We start from the raw sequence: 20,272 nt of genomic DNA on the forward strand, positions 1-20,272 counted from the left end.
CTTCCACATTTCTTGACCGATTCCAGTCATTTAAATTTTAAAATGTTCAGCTCATTTACATTTTTTAAAATACATTTTCAGGGACAGTGAGATACTTTTAGTTGATGTTGATTATGGTTAACTTCCACATTTCTTGAGCGATTCCAGTGGTTTAAATTTTAAACTGTTCAGCTCATTACCAAAGAGTCAGCAGTCCCATTCAAAATTTCCGCGGGAATTTTTCTAGTTATTATATATTATTCCAGCGATTTTTCCGCTAAAATGCGGCCCGTACCGTACATCGCACCGGCACAAATGAGGTATCAAACGATGCGGCTCGATCTGACTCGCTGCGCTATTATTTTTCTAAGAATTCCCAGTTACCTTGGCGACGCTATTCCCAAAAAACTCCCAAATTAACTCCCCATTGGGAATGAATGGGAAAAAAATCACACTTCAAGCACCTTTTTCCAAGACACGCTGCGCGCGCATACGTTATCCGACCGATACGAATTTTAGCTCATTTTGTAGGAATTTTTCCCATCTTTAGCTCAGTGTCGAAATCTTTTTTAAGGAATGAAAGCCCCCCCCCCCTGTTCGGGTTCAAAGACAGTGGCTGAATTAGCTTTCTCACACACTCTGTTGGCTAATTAGCCATCCAGTGCCGGGAACCAAATAATGTATTTGAAAAAATTTCACTTCAACTCGTCACCATGGCCACAATCTTTTGTCACTAGACGTCAAATTCTCACATTTTGTAGTCACGAGTGTCTTCTTTCAGACAAACTAACTTTTATTTGGTTAAGGTGTCATTTAGTACCTTTATTTTCCCTTTAAGCTCGGACAAGTCGGACCAATTCGCCTATCTCTGCCATGTTAATTTCAGGCGCCTTCCTCTCTCCATTTCTGATAAATCATAAGTTTTCAACCTGCTCTCATTTGGTCATTTTTTATCCGATTAAGAAAATGAGAACATGCTCGTGTTCCCCAAACCCTTGCCGTTCTAACGAGCCCTTTCTTGAATCTGTATCTTCAACCGTTAAGTCGCGAGAGGCTTTTGTTGAAGGGGTGCTTCTCTCATTCAATCTCAATGCAATGTGGGTGCGTGACGTCACTTCAACTCGTCACCATGGCCACAATCTTTGCTCACTAGACATCAAATTCTCACATTTTGTAGTCACGAGTGTCTTCTTTCAGACAAACTAACTTTTATTTGGCTAAGGTGTCATTTAGTACCTTTATTTTAACCTTAAGCAAGAGAAGTCGGACTAATTCGCCTGTCTTGTACATGTTAATTTCAGGCGCCTTCCTCTCTCCATTTCTGATAAATCATAAGTTTTCAACCTGCTCTCATTTGGTCATTTTTTATCCGATTAAGAAAATGAGAACATGCTCGTGTTCCCCAAACCCTTGCCGTTCTAACGAGCCATTTCTTGAATCTGTATCTTCAACCGTTAAGTCGTGAGAGGCTCTTCTTTGAGGTGTGCGTCTCTCATTCAATCTCAATGCAATGTGGGTGCGTGACGTCACTTCAACTCGTCACCATGGCCACAATCTTTGCTCACTAGACATCAAATTCTCACATTTTGTAGTCACGAATGTCTTCTTTCAGACAAACTAACTTTTATTTGGCTAAGGTGTCATTTAGTACCTTTATTTTCCCTTTAAGCTCGGACAAGTCGGACCAACTCGCCTATCTCTGCCATGTTAATTTCAGGCGCCTTCCTCTCTCCATTTCTGATAAATCATAAGTTTTCAACCTGCTCTCATTTGGTCATTTTTTATCCGATTAAGAAAATGAGAACATGCTCGTGTTCCCCAAACCCTTGCCGTTCTAACGAGCCATTTCTTGAATATGTATCTTCAACCGTTAAGTCGTGATAGGCTTTTGTTGAAGGGGTGCTTCTCTCATGCAATCTCAATGGAATGTGGGGCGCGTGACGGCTCCAAGTCAAATGTGCGTGCGTGAATGTGCATGTTTCTTAAAGGGACAGTAAGATACTTTTAGTTGATGTTGATTATAGTTAACTTCCACATTTCTTGAGCGATTCCAGTGGTTTAAATTTTAAACTGTTCAGCTCATTTACATTTTTTTATGGACATTAAGATACTTTTAGTTGATGTTGATTATGGTTAACTTCCACATTTCTTGAGCGATTCCAGTGGTTTAAATTTTAAACTGTTCAGCTCATTACCAAAGAGTCAGCAGTCCCATTCAAAATTTCCGCGGGAATTTTTCTAGTTATTATATATTATTCCACGATTTTTCCGCTAAAATGCGGCCCGTACCGTACATCGCACCGGTACAAATGAGGTATCAAACGATGCGGCTCGATCTGACTCGCTGCGCTAATATTTTTCTAAGAATTCCCAGTTACCTTGGCGACGCTATTCCCAAAAAACTCCCAAATTAACTCCCCATTGGGAATGAATGGGAAAAGGGAAGAGAAGATCACACATCAAGCACCTTTTTCCAAGACACGCTGCGCGCGCATACGTTATCCGGCCGATACGAATTTTAGCTCATTTTGTAGGAATTTTTCCCATCTTTAGCTCAGTGTCGAAATCTTTTTTAAGGAATGAAAGCTCCCCCCCCCCTGTGCGGGTTCAAAGACAGTGGCTGAATTAGCTTTCTCACACACTCTGTTGGCTAATTAGCCATCCAGTGCCGGGAACCAAGTAATGTATTTGAAAAAATTTCACTTCAACTCGTCACCATGGCAACAATCTTTTGTCACTAGACGTCAAATTCTCACATTTTGTAGTCACGAGTGTCTTCTTTCAGACAAACTAACTTTTATTTGGCTAAGGTGTCATTTAGTACCTTTATTTTCACCTTAAGCAAGAGAAGTCGGACTAATTCGCCTGTCTTTTACATGTTAATTTCAGGCGCCTTCCTCTCTCCATTTCTGATAAATCATAAGTTTTCAACCTGCTCTCATTTGGTCATTTTTTATCCGATTTAGAAAATGAGAACATGCTCGTGTTCCCCAAACCCTTGCCGTTCTAACGAGTCATTTCTTGAATCTGTATCTTCAACCGTTAAGTCGCGAGAGGCTTTTGTTGAAGGGGTGCTTCTCTCATGCAATCTCAATGGAATGTGGGGCGCGTGACGGCTCCAAGTCAAAAATGTGTGTGCGCTCTTAAAGTGACAGTGACATATTTTTAGATTATGGTTAACTTCCACATATCTTGACCGATTCCAGTCATTTAAATTTTAAACTGTTCAGCTCATTTACATTTTTTAAATACATTTTCAGGGACAGTGAGATACTTTTAGTTGATGTTGATTATGGTTAACTTCCACATTTCTTGACCGATTCCAGTCGTTTAAATTTTAAACTGTTCAGCTCATTACCAAAGAGTCAGCAGTCCCATTCAAAATTTCCGCGGGAATTTTTCTAGTTATTATATTATCTTCCACCGATTTTTCCGCTAAAATGCGGCCCGTACCGTAGATCGCACCGGGACAAATGAGGTATCAAACGATGCGGCTCGATCTGACTCGGTGCGGCATTATATTTCTAGGAATTCCCACTTACCATGGCGACGCAATACCCCAAAAACTACCCCAAAAAGTGCCATAGGAATGAATGGGAAATGGAAAGAAAAAAATCACACATCAAGCACCTTTTTCCAAGACACGCTGTGCACGCATACGTTATCCGACCGATACGAATTTTAGCTCATTTTGTAGGAATTTTTCCCATCTTTAGCTCAGTGTCGAAATTTTTTTTTAAGGAATGAAAGCTCTCCCCTCTCTGTGGGTTCAAAGACAGTGAGTCATATAGCATTTTAACACACTCTGTTTTAGCAATTAGCCAGAGTGCCGGGAACCAACAAATCTCTTGCCAATAGTCAAAAGTTTCACTTCAACTCATCACCATGGCCACAATCTTTTGTCACTAGACGTCAAATTCTCACATTTTGTAGTCACGAGTGTCTTCTTTCAGACAAACTAACTTTTATTTGGCTAAGGTGTCATTTAGTACCTTTATTTTTTCTTTAAGCTCGGACAAGTCGGACCAACTCGCCTATCTCTGCCATGTTAATTTCAGGCGCCTTCCTCTCTCCATTTCTGATAAATTATAAGTTTTCAACCTGCTCTCATTTGGTCATTTTTCATCCGATTAAGAAAATGAGAACATGCTCGTGTTCCCCAAACCCTTGCCGTTCTAACGAGCCCTTTCTTGAATCTGTATCTTCAACCGTTAAGTCGTGAGAGGCTCTTCTTTGAGGTGTGCGTCTCTCATTCAATCTCAATGCAATGTGGGTGCGTGACGTCACTTCAACTCGTCACCATGGCCACAATCTTTGCTCACTAGACATCAAATTCTCACATTTTGTAGTCACGTGTCTTCTTTCAGACAAACTAACTTTTATTTGGCTAAGGTGTCATTTAGTACCTTTATTTTCACCTTAAGCAAGAGAAGTCGGACTAATTCGCCTGTCTTTTACATGTTAATTTCAGGCGCCTTCCTCTCTCCATTTCTGATAAATCATAAGTTTTCAACCTGCTCTCATTTGGTCATTTTTTATCCGATTAACTCTTTGACTGCCAGACGTTTTCAGAAACGGGTTGTCCCCACTGCCAGCCGATTTAAGCATTTTGAGTGATCTTTCAAGGTCCACAGAAAATGTTGTGTTTGGACTATGGAAACACACATACTACCAAATGAAAGATTGGACTCTCAGCTTTCATCAGAAAAAAAAAGTTTGTTTCTATCTTATTCCGTTCTTTAGTAATCAACAATAGAAAATGGTTACTTTCACCGAAATTCTCTCTTTTGAAACAAAAAACGGAGAAAAAGAGCTTTTTGTGAAACTATGTTATTTCATGCACTCTAGTGAATTGTACACTTCTTTTTGTCCATGAATGATGCCACAAACACCTAAAAAAGAGGGCAGCGATGACTCTCTTTTGACAAGATCGGGTGGGCGTCAGTAGAGGCGGAGCTAGAGCGTTGAGCAGGAGATCAGAATGGAAAACAAAGGAAAAATGGCGGCCGGTCGCGAGGAGCTAACGCCAGAGCCGTTTTTTTCAAAGACCAAAAGCATCGCTAAAAAAGCACATTGTTGATGACGATCATCATCATCGATGATGAAGATGATGGTGACTCCGTGGTTGGAAAGCATTGACGTGGCAGTAGAAGACGTTAGATGGAGCTAGATGGAGGAGGGAACGGCCAATGGCGAGCGTTTGCAAGCAGCTCTACACTTACAAGACGAAAGGCATCGACCAACGCTAAAATAGTACATTGATGACGACGGTGATCATCCTCGATGATGATGAAGGTGAATCCGAGCTTGACGGCGAAATTGGAACCGCTGACGCGGCGGCTATGACGGTGTCGTAACGCGGAGCGCAACCGAGCACGCACAGGCGGACGTTCGATCGGACGACGGAGAGTGCCCCGAGTCCAATGCATATTCATCGGAGGAAGTGTGTACAGTCTGCTACTTGCTTTTTATTCCCCGGAAAAAAAGGCCGTCAAGAAAGTGTAACGTTTGCACGCAAAACGGACCAATGTGAAAGTGAAAGTAAACTGTTGTGCGAGTCCTGGCGTCTCCTTGCACGCAGGAGAGCGTTACAAAAGGAAAAACTGTATTTGAAACATCCACATAATTGTAAGTAGTACCACAGTTGCACACATTTGTAAATAGTTTGCGAAATTGTTTTGTCTAATTGTTACACTGTTGAATGGAAATAAACGTATTTTGCAATCAAAAAACACTTTTTCATTGTTGGTGAAAGCGTTTTACAGAAGTAAAGCACTATTTAGGTGTTTGTGGCATCATTCATGGACAAAAAGAAGTGTACAATTCACTAGAGTGCATGAAATAACATCGTTTCACAAAAAGCTCTTTTTCTCCGTTTTTTGTTTCAAAAGAGAGAATTTCGGTGAAAGTAACCATTTTCTATTGTTGATTACTGAAGAACGGAATAAGGTAGAAACAAACTTTTTTTTCATTTGGTAGTATGTGTGTTTCCATAGTCCAAACACAACATTTTCTGTGGACCTTGAAAGATCACTCAAAATGCTTAAATCGGCTGGCACTGGCGACAACCCGTTTTTGAAAACGTCTGGCAGTCAAAGAGTTAAATTTTAAACTGTTCAGCTCATTACCAAAGAGTCAGCAGTCCCATTCAAAATTTCCGCGGGAATTTTTCTAGTAATTATGGGACTGCTGAAAGCAGCACACATTACTCTCCACCCTAGAAAATCCCGAGATTTTTCCGCAAAAATGCGGCCCGTACCGTAGATCGCACCGGGACAAATGAGGTATCAAACGATGCGGCTCGATCTGACTCGGTGCGGCATTACTTTTCTAGGAATTCCGAGTTACCATGGCGACGCAATTCCCCAAAAACTCCCAAAAAACTCCCATAGGAAATGAATGGAGAAAGGGGGAACAAATTACAGATCAAGTACCTTTTTCCAAGACACGCTGCGCACGCATACGTTATTCGACCGATACGAATTTTAGCTCATTTTGTAGGATTTTTTCCCATCTTTAGCTCAGTGTCGAAATCTTTTTTAAGGAATAAACGCTCTCCCCCCTGTGCGGGTTCAAAGACAGTGAGTGAATTAGGCTTCTACCGCACTCTGTTGACCAATTAACTTTAGAGTGGCGGGAAAAAAGAAAAGTCTACTTCTATTTGCAAAAGTTTCACTTCAACTCGTCACCATGGCCACAATCTTTGCTCACTAGACATCAAATTCTCACATTTTGTAGTCACGAGTTTCTTCTTTAGGCGGCACGGTGGCTGACTGGTTAGCACGTCCGCCTCCCAGTGCAGAGGACGAGAGATCGAGTCCGGGCTTTGGCCTTCCTGGGTGGAGTTTGCATGTTCTCCCCGTGCTTGCGTGGGTTGTCTCCGGGTACTCCGGTTTCCTCCCACATTCCAAAGACATGCATGGCAGGTTAATTGAACACTCCAAATTGTCCATAGGTGTGATTGTGAGTATGGTTGTTTGTCTCTGTGTGCCCTGTGATTGGCTGGCAACCAGTTCAGGGTGTACCCCACCTACTGCCCGAAGCCAGCTGGGATAGGCTCCAGCACCCCCGCGACCCTAGTGAGGAATAAGCGGTTAAGAAAATGGATGGATGGATGGAGTGTCTTCTTTCAGACAAACTAACTTATTTGGCTAAGGTGTCATTTAGTACCTTTATTTTCACTTTAAGCTCGGACAAGTCAGACCAACTCGCCTATCTCTTCCATGTTAAATTCAGGCGCCTTTCGCTCTTCATTTCTGATAAATCATAAGTTTTCAACCTGCTCTCATTTGGTCATTTTTCATCCGATTAAAAAAATGAGAACATGCTCGTGTTCCCCAAACCCTTGCCGTTCTAACGAGCCATTTCTTGAATCTGTATCTTCAACCGTTAAGTCGTGAGAGGCTTTTGTTCAAGGGGTGCGTCTCTCATACAATCTCAATGGAATGTGGGGCGCGTGATGGCTCCAAGTCAAAAATGGGTGTGCGTTCTTAAAGCGACAGTGGGATATTTTTAGTTTCTGTTGATTATGGTTAACTTCCACATTTCTTGAGCGATTCCAGTCGTTTGAATTTTTAACTGTTCAGCTCATTTACGAAGTCAAATGTGTGTGCGTGAAAGTGCATTTTTCTTAAAGGGACAGTGAGATATTTTTAGTTGATGTTGATTATGGTTAACTTCCACATTTCTTGAGCGATTCCAGTGGTTTGAATTTTAAACTGTTCAGCTCATTTACAAGAGTCAGCAGTCCCATTCAAAATTTCCGCGGGAATTTTTCTAGTTATTTTTTAATCTTCCACGGATTTTTCCGCAAAAATGCGGCCCGTACCGTAGATCGCACCGGGACAAATGAGGTATCAAACGATGCGGCTCGATCTGACTCGGTGCGGCATTATTTTTCTAGGAATTCCCACTTACCATGGCGACGCAATACCCCAAAAACTACCCCCAAAAGTGCCATAGGAATGAATGGGAAATGGAAAGACAAAATCACACATCAAGCACCTTTTTCCAAGACACGCTGCGCACGCATAAGTTATCCGACCGATACGAATTTTAGAAATCTTTTTTAAGGAATGTAAGCTCTCCCCTCTGTGCGGGTTCAAAGACAGTGAGCAAACAGCAGACAAATAGCCTTCTCCCATTGTTGTGTATTGCAAGTGCCAGAGTGGAGCAATTAACTTTAGAGTGGCGGGAAAAAAGAAAAGTCTACTTCTATTTGCAAAAGTTTCACTTCAAGTCGTCACCATGGCCACAATCTTTTCTCACTAGACGTCAAATTCTCACATTTTGTAGTCACGAGTGTCTTCTTTCAGACAAACTAACTTTTATTTGGCTAAGGTGTAATTTAGTACCTTTATTTTCACTTTAAGCTCGGAAAAATCGGACCAACTCGCCTATCTCTTCCATGTTAAATTCAGGCGCCTTCCTCTCTTCATTTCTGATAAATCATACAGGGATGTGATTTGACCAAAGTGAAATTATCTGAAAATTTAGCCGGGGGTCTGGGGGCCGCTGGCACCCAGCTAGGTCCAGGGCAGTGCCCTGGTGGGGGGACAAGGCCCCCCGGAGCTCATGGGTTTTCCGTGTTTTTAAGTACTTTCAATGCACTCAGATGACAAAGAAATAGACAAAACAACAGCATAAATTTTCAATGTATATTGAACTATCCCATATAAAATGGCAGTTTTAGTCAACTCAAAATCAGTCACATTCAAAAACATTGGACTGCCTTTGCTTTTAAAAACTATCACTGAGAATATCATCATATCTAACTAATGTGATTACTAAGTTAACACATAAATAATGTTGAAGAGTTCAAATTTCATGAACAAATAATTGTATCATGACCAAATGAAAAGTAACTCATATTAGAGCATACCACAAATGTCTTTGTTATAGCAGAAGATGTTATCTGTCGGAGTCATGTGCATACACAATGAACTACAAAAAAAAATAAAAAATCCGAGTTTTTTTTTTTGGGGGGGGGGGGGGGTAAAAAAACGGAATTCCGCGAATTAGCGGAAAAATCACATCACTGATCATAAGTTTTCAACCTGCTCTCATTTGGTCATTTTTCATCCGATTAAAAGAATGAGAACATGCTCGTGTTCCCCAAACCCTTGCCGTTCTAACGAGCCATTTCTTGAATCTGTATCTTGAACCGTAAAGTCGTGAGAGGCTTTTGTTCAAGGGGTGCGTCTCTCATACAATCTCAATGGAATGTGGGGCGCGTGACGGCTCCAAGTCAAAAAATGTGTTGATGTTGATTATGGTTAACTTCCACATTTCTTGAGCGATTCCAGTCGTTTAAATTTTAAACTGTTCAGCTCATTTACAAAGTCAAATGTGTGTGCGTGAAAGTGCATTTTTCTTAAAGGGACAGTGAGATATTTTTAGTTGATGTTGATTATGGTTAACTTCCACATTTCTTAAGCAATTCCAGTGGTTTAAATTTTAAACTGTTCAGCTCATTTACAAGAGTCAGCAGTCCCATTCAAAATTTCCACGGGAATTTTTCTAGTTAGTAATTTTATCATCAAATAAATCAACACCTGTATGCAGAGCTGTCTTTGTCCATCGGAAATTTTAGACCGCAATGTGTCTTCTCTAAACATTGTTATTAAAGGCAATGGAATGGCTTTTATTATCTTTTTGTATTCTTTAACAGAACACTGCAAATTATATTTCTCACTAAAATCCTCATATTTCAACAGAATCCCATTATCATCCAGAAAGTGAGCAACTGCCCAGACTCCTCGAGTCCTCCATCCCTCTATATAAACTGATTACCTATTGCACAAGATATACCGATTGTGCCATACTGGCATGTAATGAGGTGTAAAATTATGTTTGAAAATTAGCTTCCAGTAAAGGAGGACCTGTTGATAGAAATCAGAGCGCTGCATTGGTAATGCTCTGTTGTCAAAATCGCATCTAAAAAAAAAAATCTATGCCACCCATTTCCTGAAAAATCACATAGGAGACAATGTTCCAAAAGGATTGTTTATTTTTAATAAAGCCAATTAGCCACTTCAATTTCAAAACCCCATTCATCACTTCAAAATCAATAGCATTCACTCCACTTTCCTCATAACATTTAACCACATCAACTTTCCTTGATATACTGGCATTTATTCCGCCATATAAACTTAAAATTTAAACTATTAATTGCCTTAATCATTTTATTTCTAACGGGTAGCAAACAGGCTGGGTAAATTAAACGAGAAAAGCTCTCTGTTTTGGACAAGAGTACCCTCCCAAAAATCCTAATGTCTGTCTGCAGCCATCTGTTAAGCATTGACTTACACTTATCTATATTGTTTCCAAAATGTTTGCTTTCCATTACAGAATTTTCCTTAGAAATACTAATATGCAAGGATTTAACTTCCTTAACTGTAATTCCATAAATGGACTGTGGAGGGCAGTCATGCAACGTCAACAACTCACATTTATCTAATTTAATTTCAATCCAGAAGCCTTTGAAAAGAGATTCATGTTTTCAAATGCTTAGGGAAATTGATTCTCATTTTTTTTTTAAATTTTAAGTAAGGTTGTGTTATCCGCCAGCTGACTTATGACTATCTTTCTATTCATCACATCCATCCTTAATAGGGCCATTCTTGATTAGAATAGATAACATTTCAGATGCCATAATAAGAAGTGGTGAACTGCCACAACTTTGACGTATGCCTCTTTTAATCTCAAATCTTGAGCAAGTGCCATGACCTAAAGCTACAGAGCTATTGATGTTATTATACAGCATAAAAATAAGGTCAATACATTTATCTCCAAACCCAAAATAACTAAGTTCTCAAAATAAATGGATGTTCAACTAAATCAAAGGCCTTCTGAAAGTCTAAAAATAAAATAACTCCCTCATCCTGAACCAAATGTATATATTACAGAAAATCCAGTACTATTCTAATATTATTATGAATTGACCTGCCCTTCAAAAAGCCTGCTTGAGTCTCACTAATTATGGAGGCCACACCATTTTTCAATCTTGCAGCAATAACTCCAGAAAGAATCTTATAATCTGTGTTAAGTAAGGTTATCGGTCTCTTGTTTATCCAGATATCTTTTCGGCCTCATTTTAGACAACTTTTTGGTTGGTCTTTCGTCTGAGTTGCCGGCTGTGATTCAACTTCATCAAAAGATCTCTTTCCTTCGTTGTTAGCAAACAGTTCGCACTCCATGCTATAGTCATGTTCACACCGAGACGTCACATTGTGGCATCCACTATTTTTCTACAGGTCTTTAGCCTCCTTGTCTTTGTCTTTCTTACTTCCTGGCATGGTTAGATGCTCAAAGTTAACTTTTCAACAAGGGTAAATTACTCAAACAACTTAACTTTGAGGAAATTCCCGGAGCACTCGCCCAACACAGCTGCAAAGCTCACCAAATGTTAAAAAAATAACATGGAATTACCAGCTATAAAACAAATCCATATATATTAAGTAAACTGTAAATAGTTAAACTGAGAACATGCAGTATTCTGGTCATTACTGTTAGTATAATATAGTGAGCATTAAGATCCAAGAACCAGTAGAAGTTCCCACCAGAAACTTTACAGTATATGTTAATGCGATATGTTGTGTGTTCTGTAAAGTGCTTTGTTACAGCTGGAGCTGTTGTTAATGCGCTATATGAATAAAGTTGAGTTGAGTTCACCAAATAAATTGCAACAAAAAATAACAAGAACTGTTAAAGTATAGTGGAATTTATTCACTCAATGTGAATAAAACTTAGATTTACACTTCACAACTTTATTTTTCAATTGTTTATCGTTCTTGGTCACAAATTATAAAATGTATCATCATTATTGCTATTCAAAATCTCTATTCTTGCCATGGGAATTGATTTGCCTTAATCTCAAGCTTGCACACAGTCTCCCCATTCAGAGATACGGTATTTGTCCAACTCATAATACTTGCCCTGCCCAAACGTTGCCACCTTGTGCAACATGGTCGGAAGCTATGCTATTAGTATTCTCACATGACCACCGTGCCATCATTGTCACAGCAAGGCAAAGGCATGCCAGCTGCCTTTTTCTTTTTTAAATGCACACTATTGGCTTGTCCACTGGCCAGCGATTTCAACAGGATCTGCTTTTCAGCTAGTCGGAGCTGGATTGCCACACGACCATGAGCCGATAGATCTGGTTGCTGTAGCATGATGATGTCCTCCTTAAATACATAAAGCAGAAATGATCAATAGACAAGGACATTCTATGAACAAAAGGTACCCTTAAATGCATAATTAAACAATCAAATTCTAACCTCAGATGTAGTCTTATAGTTCTTGAGCAGCAGAGTGACTCGAGTCTCCAGGAATGTCCACAATTTGATTTCATTCTCCCAGCTAACAGGGTAATCAGGACAGTTCAGGTTTAAGATCTTATTGATGGAGTCTCCTACAAGGTAGTCTTGCAGTTCTTCTGTAATAAAACAAAACCAGAAGTCCAAGAGTAAAACTACTATTAAAATTAGCACTCCTGACTCAGCAGCAAGAAGGTTTAAATCTCCCCTTTTCTGTGGGTGAGTTAGCATGTACACCCTGAGATAGCAGGGGTTCACTTCAGGTACTACAGCTTCTTCTTTCAGGCCAAAATCAAAGTTTTTTTTTCCCCCCAGGCCAGAGCAGCGATTGATGCAAGGTCCCTATTGTTTTCGCTGCAAGGTCCATATTGTTTTTGTAAAAATTCTTAATGGAACTCTGTCCCGGCATGTTCGACTTACGGCTACGAAAATTGGGGGGCACATGTAGCATAATAATGTATTGTGGCCCTCGTTCTCCTCTTGTAATACAGTACTATAAAGAAGAAAATAAGGACCAGTAGACCCAAAAATATGGGCTCACCACCTGTAAGAGCCCCGATCAGAACCCAAGTGGTGTTTTGTTGGACTTCTGTGCTCGTCACGGATTGTCCATAACGAACACCATGTTCAAACAGAGGGGTGTTCATATGTGCACTTGGTACCAGGATACCCTAGGCCACAGTTCGATGATAGACTTCGTAGTCGTGTCATCGAATTTGCGGCCGCTCAGGTGAAGAGAGGGGCGCAGCTGTCAACTGATCACCACCTGGTTGTGTGTTGGCTCCGATGGTGGGGGAAGATGCCAGACCTGGCAGACCTAAACATATTGTGAGGGTTTGTTTGCTGGGAACGTCTAGCGGAATCACAAAAAGTTTTAATGCCCACCTTCGGCATAACTTCTCCCTTGTCCTGGGGGAGGCGGGAGACATTGAGTCAGAGTGGGCTATGTTCCGCGCCTCCATTGTTGAAGTGGCTGATCGGAGCTGTGGCCGTAAGGTGGCCGGTGCCTGTCGTGGCGGCTATCCTCAAACCCGCTGGTGGACACCAGCGGTAAGGGATGCTGTCAGGCTGAAGAAGGAGTCCTATCGAGCCTTTTTGGCCTGTGGGACTCCGGAGGCAGCTGACAGGTACCGGTTGGCCAAAAAGGCTCGATAGGATTCCTTCTTCAGCCTGACAGCATCCCTTACCAGTGAAGCCATGGAAAACGACTTCCGGATGGCTTTGAGGAAATTCTGATCCACCATCTGGCGTCTCAGGAGAGGAAAGCAGTGCACCATTAACACTGTGTATAGTGGAGATGAGATTCTACCGACACGTCCTCCTTTGAGGACGCAGGATCTGGGGACTCTGAGGTGGGCTCTCCTATCTGTGGGGTCGAAGTCACGGAGGTGGTTGGAAAGGTCCTCAGTGGCAGGGCCTCGGGAATGGATGATATCCACCCGGAGTTCCTAAAGGCTCTGGATGTTGTGGGGCTGTCGTGGTTGACACGCCTCTACAACATCACGTGGACATCGGGGGCAGTGCCTCTGGATTGGCAGACCGGGGTGGTGGTCCTCCTTTTTAAGAAGGGGACGGTTCCAACTATAGTGGGATCAAACTCCTCAGTCTCCCTGGTAAGGTCTATTCAGGGGTGCTGGACAGGAGGGTCAGTCGGGAAGTCGAATCTCGGATTCAGGAGGAACAGTGTGGTTTTCGTCCGGCCGTGGAACAGTGGACCAGCTCTACACCCACGGCAGGGACCTTGAGGGTGCTTGGGAGTTCGCCCAACTAGTCTACATGTGTTTTGTAGATTTGGAGAAGGCACTCGACCGTATCCCTCGGGAAGCCCTTTGGGGGGTGCTTCGGGAATATGGGGTACCGAGCCCCTTGATACGGGCTATTCAGTCCCTGCACGGCCGGTGTCAGAGTTTGGTCCGCAGTAAGTTGGATTTGTTTTCAGTGAGGGCTCGGGCATCTGGTTCGGATGCCTCCTGGACACCTCCCTGGAGAGGTGTTCCGGGCACGTCCCACCGGCGGGAGGCCCCGGGGACGACCCAGCCAAGACTCGCTGGGGAGACTATGTCTCTCGGCTGGCCTGGAAACGCCTTGGGATCCTTGGAGGAGCTGGTTGAAGTGGCTGGGAAGAGGGAAGTCTGTGCTTCTCTGATGTTTATTTTGAAGTTTTTTGCAGTTTCACCTAAAGTGTACAATTTGGGCTGACAACGCATTTAAAGCAATAAAAAGTTCATCTTGGCTCTCACAACTAAACTAAACGTTGTAGACTCACAACCGAACACTTCTGCAAAGGCGGACGTTCAATCGGACGATGAAGAGTACCCCGAGTTCAATGCATATTCATCGGAGGAGTGGGTACAGTCTGATCACGGAGAAGACACTGGTTATGGACTACGATGCCACCATGAATGGAGCGGATAAGATGGATCAACCACCCGGTATAGGAACTGAAGGACAATGAGGAAGCCAGACGTAACACCACCGTAACGTCACTGTATCATGATCCTGAGAGTAGACTTGATGGCAACATGGCCAAGCACACACTGCGGTATATACTTGCTATTCCCCGGAAAAAAAAGCCAGCAAAAAAGTGTAGCGTCTGCAATCGCAGTGAAACTAATCTGTTGTGCAAATCCTGCTGCGTCTCCTTGCACGCAGGGGAGTGTTACAAAAAGAAAAACTGTATTTGAAACATCCACACAATTGTAAATAGTACCACGGTTGCACACATTTGTAAATAGTTTGCGAAATTGTTTTGTCAAATTGTTTTGTCAAATTGTTACACTGTTGAATGTAAATAAACGTATTTTGCTATCAAAAAACACTTTTTCATTGTTGGTGGTAGTGTTTTACAGAAGCAAAGCACTGTTTAGGTGTTTGTGGTATCATTCATGGAAAAAAAAGGTGTCAAATTCACTAGAGTGCATGAAATAATATCGTTTCACAAAAAGCTTGATTTCTCCGTATTTTGTTTCAAAACAGAGCATTTGGGTGAAACTAACCATTTTCTATTGTTGATTACTGAAAAACGGAATAAGGTAGAAACAAACTTTTTTTCCTGATGAAAGATGAGAGTCCAATCTTTCATTTGGTAGTATGTGTGTTTCCATAGTCTTAACACAAAATTTTCTGTGGACCTTGAAAGATCAGTCAAAATGCTTAAATCAGCTGGCACTGACGGCATCCCTTTTCTGAAAACGTCTGGCAGTCAAAGAGTTAACTGTCGGGAGAAGGTTCTTTTGCTGGTATGCAGTGTTGAGTTTTCACCAAACATGACTTTTTTTAGTTGTGACCAAACAGTTCAATTTTGGACTCATCTTCCAACAGAAGGGACTTCGAAAAAGCTTTAGGTTTGTCCAGGTACTCTCTGGCAAAGTTGAGATGGGCAGCTTTGATCTTTTTTGTGAGCAGAGGCTTCTACCTAGCAAACCTTCCATGAAAGCCTTGTCAATTGACTTTTCTTCTGATTGTTGAAGCATGCACATTGTCCCAGATGCAGCAAAAGAGGTCTGCGTTTGAAATGTGTTCAGAATGATAAATGAAGCATCTGGCTTGTCAATTCTGATCAAAAAAATTATCAAATGCTATCCCAAAAGCTTGGTTTCAGTCGACCAAGTCTGCTTCAAGCGCACGGAAGAGGCAGGACACCAGTTTAAAAGCCAGCGCGCAAAGGAACTTCCCCCTCTTCTTCGCCTCTCTTTTTCGCTATTCTCCCTCTTCGCTCTTCTTACCCCATGAACTTCTCCTGACCATCACAAGAGACGTGGTTGCCGAACACGCCGAGAACTACCACGTGGCTTCCTTCCTTGAGCCTTGGACTTAAGCCTCGGACTTGAGCCACGCCGCGCGCCCCAAAGCACGCATCACGCAACGACTCAAAACCACACTGCACGTCCCAAAACGTGCGTGTCTGTTCCTGCCGAGAGCCTACCCACCTACCTTCCGCTCTCTGAATCACGCAGTGCCTGCCGTCTCGGTTCCACGACGGCTATTGGCACCGAGCCGCTGCGCGTCAGCATCCCATTTCTGTTCCAGCCGTGCGCCCGAGACGTACCGCAGCATCCAAACCAACGGACTGCGGCATCTCAGTCGTGCGCCCATCACCCTCAGCCAGAGACTCCAGTGCAGCATTCCAGCTGTGCGTGCGCCAACCGTCCAGATCGCCTCCAACTGAGTTTTTTTCAACTGAGGATCGATGCTCGCCGAGTCCCTCTCTCTCCCGTGAACCTGAACCAGCCGTAAGTGCGCTTTCATTGCAATCTGACCATATACCACTGGCGCAACGTTTAATTCAAATATAAAATGATTTAACAGGTCAAAACGCTTCCATTTCTATTCCCCATTTACCTTTTTTATTCCCTTTTTATCTTAGTTTGTTAGGTTGCATGTTTTCATTTTATCTTTGATTCACATTTTTGTATTCCGTTTCATTAATAGGTTAGGCTTTGACTGATATGTGTGTGTTTACACTAAATCAATTTGTTGTCTAGAAATTCAATTTCTGCCAAATCATTTGTGTTTACTGAGTGGATTAGTAATTCTCTTATTAAAGCAAATAACTCCATGATTAACTAAAGTAGCTTCAGATTATGAATACTTGATAATAGGATTTTTATTGTTTATTTTGCTTCTACAAACAAGCAAAGTAAACGTGGTGCCCTCAGAGGTTGTTGAGGAAATTACAACTCCCCTCAGTACCGTGTAAATTTCTCGTTAGCCATTACGGCAACCCAAATAATCGCTACATACATATATATATATATATATATATACACACACACATATATATATATACACACACATATATATATATACACACACACACACACACATATATATATATATATATATATACACACACACACTAACACACACACACACATATATACATATACACACACATATATATATATATATATATATATATATACACACACACACACACATATATACATATACACACACATATATATATATATATATATATATATACACACACACACACATATATACATATACACAAATATATATATATATATATACATACACACACACACACATTTACACATATATATGTATATATATATATATATATATATATATATATATACACACACACACATTACACACACACATATATATATATATATATATATATATATACATATATATATATATATATATACATATATATATATATATATATACACATATATGTAGCGATTATTTGGGTTGCCGTAAAAGGAGAAATGCTTGTCCGAAAACTGAAACGCTGAAAAAAAATAATGCATTTTTAAAAATTATCATTGCATTTATTACAATTATTAAAATTATAATATTATTGTGAAATATTTAGGCCTATTTAACACGGGCATTTTAACAGAGCACAATATAAATTTTAATGCGTCCACACCACAGAAATCAGAGACGTGTTGGCGAATGGTACATTAAACACCAAACGCGGGGTGAGCAACGGACATTTTCTGGCGGTCCAATTGCACTTTATAGTCAATGTACAGTAGTACGCATCGGCGGGCACGGATGCGTGCGGTGCAGCTATTTGGAGCGGGACACGGTGAGGCGCACTTAAAATCGGCACATTCACCAACGTATAAAAATAAATAAATTTCTTTGCACGAATATTGCCCGTCACCCTCAATTTTTTTTCTATTTTAAGTGCCTTTTTAAACATTTCCCCCTGGGGAATGTGTGTGCGTGTCTTAACTCTGTGTTTTCAGTTCAAAAGGAGTTTTTGAGTTTCCCCCCAGCAGGGACTGGACTTCGTTTTATAACCCCTAGGAAATGCATATCACAACTCCGACAGACCTGAAATCCTGTCTGATAAGCAATTCCCAGACCATCTTTTAAGGTCTGGCCTATCCACAGGAATTAGCCATGTGGTTTTTTTTTGGGAAACAATGCCCCTTGGAAGTTGTATGGTACAACAGTGCCCTCCAGCGGTCACTATCGGTCATCCTCAAGAATCCTGCCGCTCCTAATTATTCTGAAGCCTACATAATTCGGGACATACACGGACTCTATGTACTTGACTGACAACAAGTAACTCCTGTTGTTTATCTTTGTACACAACCTGTATTGTCTATCTCAAACGAATGATGTGTGTAATTTCTGTAGCCACCTAAGTTTAGCTAATTAGTAAGCTTAGCGGATTCAATAACTTTATGATCGCGATAATGTTTGAAATGTGTTCAGAATGGTAAATGAAGCATCTGGCTTGTCAATTCTGATCAAAAAAATTATCAAATACTATCCCAAAAGCTTGGTCTCAGTCGACCAAGTCTGCTTCATGCGCACGGAAGGGGTGGGGCTACGGCCTGGCCCCCCCGTGACACAGTTTTTAAAATCAGCGCGCAAAGGAACTTCTCTCTCTTCCTGGAACTCTTTTCCTGAACTCTCTTCCCCATGAACTGCTCAAGGGCTCTCTTTTCCTGGCACTCTCTTCCCCACTCCTTCTCCCTATGAACTGCTCAAGGACTCTCCCGTTCCTGCAACTCCTTCACCCTCTCTCCACCTCACGTATGGCACCATGAACTTTTCCTAATCATCAAGAGAAAAGGGGTCGCTGAGGGTGACCACACGGCTTCTGCCTTTGAGCCACAACGCGCGCCCCAAGGTGCGCATCAAGCAAGGACTGCAAAGATCCCGCGCGTCCCCAAGGCGTCCGTGTCTGTTCCAGCCGTGAGTCCAAGGCGCCCCGAAGCGCTCACACAAGGACCTGCCGTGACCTCCACGCCGCGCGTGCATCACCGACCGGCAGCCAGAGACTCCCGGGCAGCATTCCAGCTGGACGTGCTCTGGCCAAGGACCTGCCGCAGCCTCCACACCGCGCGTGCACCTCGCCACTAACCGGAGACCTGGTGCAGCATTTCAGCATTCAACCGAGGATCGACGCTCGACTGAACCAGTCCGTGAGTTGCACCTGTATTGCAATCTAACCATATACTACTAATAAAAGAATTGACAGGTCGAACGTTTTCATCTTTATCCCCCATCTACCTATTTTTATTTTTAAATCTTAGTTAGGTTAAGTTTTCTTTTTATCTTTGATTCACATTTTTATTCCGTTTCATTAATAGGTTAGACTGTGACTGATATATGTGTGTTTACTAAATACATTTGTTGTCTAGAAATTCAATTTCTGCCGAATCGTTTGAGTTTTCTGAGTGGATTAGTAATTCTCTTATGAAAGCAAAGAACTCCAGCAACTTCAGATTATGAATACTTGATAATAGGATTTGTATCGTTTATTTTGCTTCTACAAACAAGCAAAGTAAATGTGGTGCCCCCAGAAGTTGTTGAGGAAATTACAACTCCCCTCAGTACCGTGTATAATAACCACAAAATAAGTGGCTTGGCTCCACAGGTTGGAAAACAACTCTCAGATCAAATTACAATTATACTACTATAATATGAAATTATTAAATAAGTCTTATTTGCTGCAATTGGCTGGCAATCAGTTCAGGGTGTACCTCGCCTACTGCCCGATGCGATACGCTACAACCCTCCCCCTCAACTATTGTGAGGACTAACCGGTTTGGACAATGGATGGATGGAAGTCTTACTTGATGGACATATGACAAATATGTCATAATTCATATCTAACATGGATAGAGTAATGTTTATCTTGTTATTACTCCCTCTACATAATGTGTGAATGAGCTCTGCTCATGCCCTAAGTCGTAAGTACGCAACCTTAGTCATCTTTTTTTTTTTCTGGAGAGATCAGTATTGTTCATTTGGTAATTTCACCGATTTGACATCATCATTGCTCTCTTTTTTTGTATGTGGCTGAGTAGGTGTATGTGCGTGCGAGTGTGTGTGTATTCATTAGTTCACCTAAAACCTATTAAAAAATCCCATACCGTTCACCTAAATCAAACACTTCCAGCCAGAGCCGTGATGCCGTCAGGAGACCCGAGGAAGGACCAAAGAAAAGAAAGGAAAGTGAAATCCAGCAC

At 41.6% G+C, this 20,272-nt stretch overlaps 1 protein-coding gene across 3 annotated transcripts in view; it reads right to left on the reverse strand.

Moving 5' to 3' along the window:
• Positions 1-11,680: 11,680 nt before the first annotated feature.
• setd3 (SET domain containing 3, actin histidine methyltransferase) overlaps positions 11,681-20,272 on the reverse strand; it is a 152,560-nt gene continuing 143,968 nt past the window's right edge. For 2 of the 3 annotated variants that reach the window (XM_077555279.1, XM_077555280.1), the window contains 2 exons: positions 12,261-12,418; positions 11,681-12,167 (listed from right to left, as the gene is read on the reverse strand). In XM_077555279.1, coding sequence (XP_077411405.1) covers positions 11,973-12,167; positions 12,261-12,418 — 353 coding nt within the window. In that variant the 3' untranslated portion in view covers positions 11,681-11,972. Of the gene's footprint in view, positions 12,168-12,260; positions 12,419-20,272 lie in introns of those variants that run through there. The other variant, XR_013290060.1, reaches the window with a different exon arrangement.

The sequence above is a fragment of the Vanacampus margaritifer genome, chromosome 1 (assembly GCF_051991255.1).
Source record: "Vanacampus margaritifer isolate UIUO_Vmar chromosome 1, RoL_Vmar_1.0, whole genome shotgun sequence".
Classification (NCBI taxonomy): Eukaryota; Metazoa; Chordata; class Actinopteri; order Syngnathiformes; family Syngnathidae; genus Vanacampus; species Vanacampus margaritifer.